The 6,000-nt window shown below is 47.9% G+C and overlaps 1 protein-coding gene across 5 annotated transcripts in view; it reads left to right on the forward strand.

The window, feature by feature from the left end:
• Positions 1–6,000, forward strand: part of ralgapa2 (Ral GTPase activating protein catalytic subunit alpha 2) — a 108,771-nt gene that overhangs the window by 39,636 nt on the left and 63,135 nt on the right. For 4 of the 5 annotated variants that reach the window (XM_030357150.1, XM_030357149.1, XM_030357152.1 and 1 more), the window contains 6 exons: positions 283–405; positions 1,107–1,195; positions 1,860–1,950; positions 2,158–2,337; positions 3,528–3,725; positions 5,777–5,970. In XM_030357150.1, coding sequence (XP_030213010.1) covers positions 283–405; positions 1,107–1,195; positions 1,860–1,950; positions 2,158–2,337; positions 3,528–3,725; positions 5,777–5,970 — 875 coding nt within the window. The remainder of the gene's footprint in view (positions 1–282; positions 406–1,106; positions 1,196–1,859; positions 1,951–2,157; positions 2,338–3,527; positions 3,726–5,776; positions 5,971–6,000) is intronic. The other variant, XM_030357153.1, reaches the window with a different exon arrangement.

Raw genomic sequence — 6,000 nt, forward strand, 5'->3', positions numbered from 1 at the left:
TAAATCAAATTTGGAACGAATTGGGAGTTGAGCATGCATTCCTTAAATGTGTTTCTCCTAGGTTACATGACATGTATTTCCATCACCTCTGCATGTTCCCATGCATAATTCACCTGTCATTTTTACGTAGTAATTTCCAATCATCCTACACACTCCAACAAAGATACCGTTGAACATGTGAACATCTGTGTGTGTGTGTGTGTGTGTGTGTGTGTGTGTGTGTCTGTCTGTCTGTCTGTCTGTCTGTCTGTCTGTCTGTCTGCGATGCTCTCGTCCAATCAGACGTGGAGGAGGGCCAGCTGTCGGAGTGCGGGCTGGAGGAGGAGGTGGGAGACGGCGACAGCCCCCTACCTCGTAGCAGCAGCACCTCTGACATCACCCAGCAGCTGGCCGACACCTTCCCCGGTAAGGGAGGCGCGTCTAGGGTCACTCAGAGGAGGAACCGTGCTACAGTGTCGGAGCCACTCCCAAGAACAAATAGCTAACCAGATCCTCAGAATATGCTGATACTAACACCAAATTGCTAACCGAATACTCAGCCATACTGACATACCCTTGTAAAAGTTGCTGTGACCCCATCACAAACAGCATTAGGGAGACGTGAGATGACGTCACGTAGGGCGCTATCTTGTGAGCAGTAGTAGCTTTGTTCCTGAAACAGAGGAGGCTGCGGTTTGACTGGTTTATGGGTGTAATAAACCTTTATAACTGTAGGGACTTTTAAAGCTATAAGCGCTTTGACTGAAAGTTAAATCTATTAAAATGGACGTGGTCCTGAAACCGCAGCCTCTTCTATTGCAGGAACATAACAGTGACCAACAGAGGCAGTGACCTCTGTTGGTCACTGTTATGTTCCTATGTTCCTGTTCACATCAGCCCACATGGCGTGTTCAACATAGCGTTACAACACGGTGTGACGTCAACTCCCCGTTCCCTATTGCAGTGTCCTAAGAGTTAATGGCTGTCCTTTTGTTTTGATATTGGTGTTTGGTCACTCTACTTACCTCTTCAGGTCACTCTGAATACCCTTTTTAAAATATGTTCTATATAAACTAAACAGTGAATGATATATCCTTCTGACTCAACGGCCCCTGTTCCTCCTCCAGGCCAGAAGAGGGAGCCCTCCCCAACCTCCATTGGCTCCGACAGCAGGACGTCCGAGTGCAGCAGGAGAGAGAGCAGCGAGCCTCCTGTGGTGAGACCAATAGTTCTGGCCAGGCCAGCGGTTTACAATAGACCACCACTCCAATGATCCCCTCAAGTCGCACACGAATGGAAATCTGATTAATCAAATCATTTAGTACAGAGTGAGAGAGCCTCATTGAGTTAGTACGATATGTTGATAAAGTAAAAGGAAACCCTCCTGGCTATTTTCTTAGCCCTTCCGACTGAATCTGTAAGCACGACAGCGTGACCCGTTATTAGATAATAATATACTACGTGATTGGTGATGCGGGCGAGGTGAGGTGGTGGGGGTGGCCCAGGTTGGGCCACCCCCACCCAGAGTGGATTATTCCGCTTCCACCACAGTTACCAACAATAAGAAGATATCAGTTACTTTAATCTTTAACCCTAGTGTCTTGATATCAACTCAATATTGTCATTAAAATACAAATATTATTCCACAATGCTGTCAGTATATTGTTCTTGCATTGCTCAATTGCTCATTGAGCTAAATGTCTCTTTTGACCGTAGTCTTCATGTTGGATTTCTAGCGATCTGGAACCGTTTAAAGGCAGGGACGTGTGAATGTGTGTGTGACTTTAGAGACATTAACACTGGCCAGTCCAGGTACAGATGTGTAGTCTCACCTGTTGACTCTCCGTCCTACATGTTGTATCCACTGTGCCACGGTCCAGATCCTGATCCGGCGAAGCAGCAGTCCGGTGGAGCTCGACAGCACTTCCGAAGGACAGACCAATCACATACGGCCCCAGCTCCGAGAGAAAAGTCAGACGCCACACTACCATACGATATTTATTCCTGCAATGATCATTACACAATATGACATTATTTCAAGTACTCCGACATCGTGGCATCCTGTTAATCCCTCACACTGTTCCGCCACAAAGCGGTGGCCCCCTCTGGGCCCCCCCCCCCCCCCCCCCTTGCGGACCTCCTCCATGCCCACCGGGTTTGTCTCCCCTGCCCACCCAGGCGAGAGCATCAGCAGCGACACGTCCAACGGCTGCCCCGCGGACGCCGAGGCCGCCTGGCAGACGTGGCAGGCCTACGAGGAGGAGGCCGACAACCAGTCCACGCAGTCGGCCCACATGGACGTCACGGCGGACCCCCAGAACCAGAGGAACCTGCTGCTCAGCCAGGAGGCCCTGGCAGGTAACGGGGGTCGAGGGGGCGGCGCCGGGGGGGGGGCTCTCGGACTGCTCTTTGTGGGACTCTAGGCCTTGGAACAGTTGCTCTTTTATTAGTATTCTTTCAATGTTCCTTAATAAATGTATTAAAGGCTTTATCAAAACGGTGGCTTGCCCTAACTCATTTGGGTTCTCCTTCAGGGTTCATCTAGACTCTTATTTCCACCTCGTTATTAGCAGTAAAAATATTATAGCCCTGGGATTAGTTCTGAGGCAGATCCTAGAAAAGTTCATTAAATGGCTTTTAGTGGAAGCTCTTGGCCGAGGGCCAAAGTCAAACTCAGGCTAAAAATATGCAGTGAAAAAGGCAATTAGAGGGAATTGTGATGAGAAATGCTACAATTTCCCGCAACCATTCATTTCCCCTCCACCATTCCCTTTTTAAATAATAAATATCCAATCAGGCCGCTGAACAAATCACTTGGGCTGTTTTTAAAAGGCAATCGCTTGCATAAAAGCTCCTAGGCCGGCGCGGATTGAATTGCCCGAATTAATTACAGGTGTGGATGTACTGCCCCACTGGCCATAGGACTTCGGACCCCCACACACACCCTGACCTTTCCGCAGATTAGCTTTAGCTGTGGGCCCTGTTAATGTCCTCGTGGAGGTGGAACTCGAGCTGCATGGGAGTGTCGCAAAGCCTGCTCTCTCTTCACCTGTAGCCCTGACCGGGGGTCAAGCCCTCGGTCAGTCTGGATTAGCCATACGATCACCTGGCAGGTGTTAACTGCTTGAACACACACACACACACACACACACACACACACACACACACACACACACACACACACACACACACACACACACACACACACACACACACACACACACACACACACACACACCCTTAATTGGGAGGTTTACTTTGCTGTGATAGTCATGAATTTGCATCTCGACTCATTGTGTAAAACCAAGGAAGAGATGATCTCTCTACCCCTCCCCTCCACCCTACCCCCCCCCCCCCTCTCTCTCGCCCAACCTCCCTTGACGGATTAGATGTTCCCCGCCTCCCTTGTGCACAGTGTATTGTCTGGGTCAAATCCAAGACTAATCATTACTGAACTCCTCACGCTCCCTCTGTCTCCCTCTACTCCCAACCCTCTCCCCTCCCCTCCCACCCTGTCCATTTGTTGTTGTTGTTGTTGTTTGTTTTAGGTTCTGATTGTCCCCTCCTCGCTCGCCCTGCGCCCCTCTCCCAGCACAACCTTTATCTCACTCACAACTATCATCATCCCAACCTCCACCACCACCACCACCATCAGCACCGGAGCCAACACCCCAACCCTCCGTCCTCGCCGGCCCTGCTCGTGCACACCGAGTGTTCGCAGTACTGCCACCTGGAGAACTCTCTGAGTCAGTCTACTTTATATAGTCTACATATACCTCATGATCTGGACCACGCCCTGAGTCCAGTCTACTTTACATAGTCTCTATATACCTCATGATCTGGACCAGGCCCTGAGTCAGTCTACTTTACATAGTCTATATATACCTCATGATCTGGACCACACCCTGAGTCCAGTCTACTTTACATAGTCTATATATACCTCATGATCTGGACCAGGCCCTGAGTCAGTCTACTTTATATAGTCTACATATACCTCATGATCTGGACCACACCCTGAGTCCAGTCTACTTTACATAGTCTATGGGCGCATTCACACCAGGAAAGACCTTTTAGTTTGCTCGCTTTGGTCCGGACCAAAAGGGGGGGGAAAGCGCCGGTGAAAGTAAACAATCATCCAGCGTGATATACATTGATCTGTGGACCGGTCAAACACCTTCTCCCTCATCCTGGTGCTGAATGTGTAAAATCCATCGGCATTTTTAGTGTTTTCCAGCATACTTTTTACGTGCATATGTTGGACCGTCAGCTGAAAATGAGTCATGGCTCAACAAAGAGGAGACGGTATGTCTATTGGATATCGGACCCAAGTATCCAATTGACGTCCCGTCTCCTCTGCTCCCGACGGTCCCGACAATGTGCTGCTAATCTGGGAGTTATAGTTAATCAAACAATAATTCCCATAATGCGTGCGGCTGAGTGGGTGCCTGTTACGTCCAAAGCGTCGCATGATTTTTAGAACTGGATCGGACCGAGGTGCGGTCGCTTTCACATCTCAAGCGAACCGCACCAGGATTCGTCTGGAAGCGAACCAAGACCACCTCTCAGGCTGGGTCTCGGTCCGACTGCTTGGTCCGCACCATAGTTTGATGGTTTGTATTCACACCAGCCCAAAAGGTCTGCACCAGCGATTTTTTGGGGTTTTCGTTCGAACCAAACAAGGCAGGTGTGAATACGCCCTTTATATCTACCTCATGATCTGGACCACGCCCTGAGTCCAGTCTACTATACATAGTCTATATACACCTCATGATCTGGACCACGCCCTGAGTCCAGTCTACTTTACATAGTCTATATACACCTCATGATCTGGACCACACCCTGAGTCCAGTCTACTATACATAGTCTATATATACCTCATGGTCTGGACCACACCCTGAGTCCAGTCTACTATACATAGTCTATATATACCTCAAGATGGGGACCACTGCTATATATTTACATAGATAGATAAGACACCGGATGAATAAGTCTACTTTACATAAGATCTAGACACCGGGTCACTCTACTTGTAACCCCAATGATTTATACACTCAATACATGTAAACAAACAGGTATACTTAATGCAATTTATACAATTAACACATGTCCATCTACCTTTACAATCACAACCTGAAAAAGATCCTACAAATATAAATCTACAAAATATCAATTCCTCATCATAAAATTGTAGACATAATCATATTCCTGCTACTGTCCACTCGGTGGCGCTGTCGGCTGTTAACCTCGTGTTGTCATCCTGTGTTCATCTTGATGTTACATGTGTTACATGTCACCTGAACCGGTTTCCATAAAGCTATGAGAAACATGGATGACTTAGTTGTGTCCCACCCTCCCATCCCACTCTGATCCTATTGAAATGTTGACAAATTGCTTGGATGCAATTGTGCAACATGTTGTTTAATTTAGTATTTTATTTTATTTCAATGCATCACACACTTGAGGTCTCAACCTCAAGAACAATCGAAGAAGAAAATAAATACATGCTTACAGTAACCTGTCTAAACAATGGGGCTGTTGGGTGAGTAGGTTATAATCGGTTCATCTAGCTATACGTTTTATGGAAAGAGACACCCAATCGCACCAATCACAAACATGCTATCACAGTAACCAAATATAGCCTTCTTATTTTTCCTCTACCTAAGCAGTGATGTGCACCACTTGATTGCAATGAATGTAGCATTTTCAAACTCCCACTCAGGGCATTAATATTCTACGCATTGCCATAAGCCTCCTCAGTAATCAGTTCCTCCTGACTTCCTGTGCTGGGGCCGTGCAGACAGCAGCGAGTGCCTTGCGGATGACGTCAGCATCATCGCCGGCGGCAGCCTGACCGGTTGGCACGCCGACTCGGCCTTTGTGCTCTGGCGAAGGATTCTGGGTATCATGGGCGACGTGAACAACATCCGCTGTCCCAAGATCCACGCCAAGGTCTTCTGCTACCTCTACGAGATCTGGCACAAGCTGGATAAGGTAACTTATCAATTATTCAACAATTTTGTA

The sequence above is a fragment of the Gadus morhua genome, chromosome 5, assembly GCF_902167405.1.
Source record: "Gadus morhua chromosome 5, gadMor3.0, whole genome shotgun sequence".
Lineage (NCBI taxonomy): Eukaryota > Metazoa > Chordata > Actinopteri > Gadiformes > Gadidae > Gadus > Gadus morhua.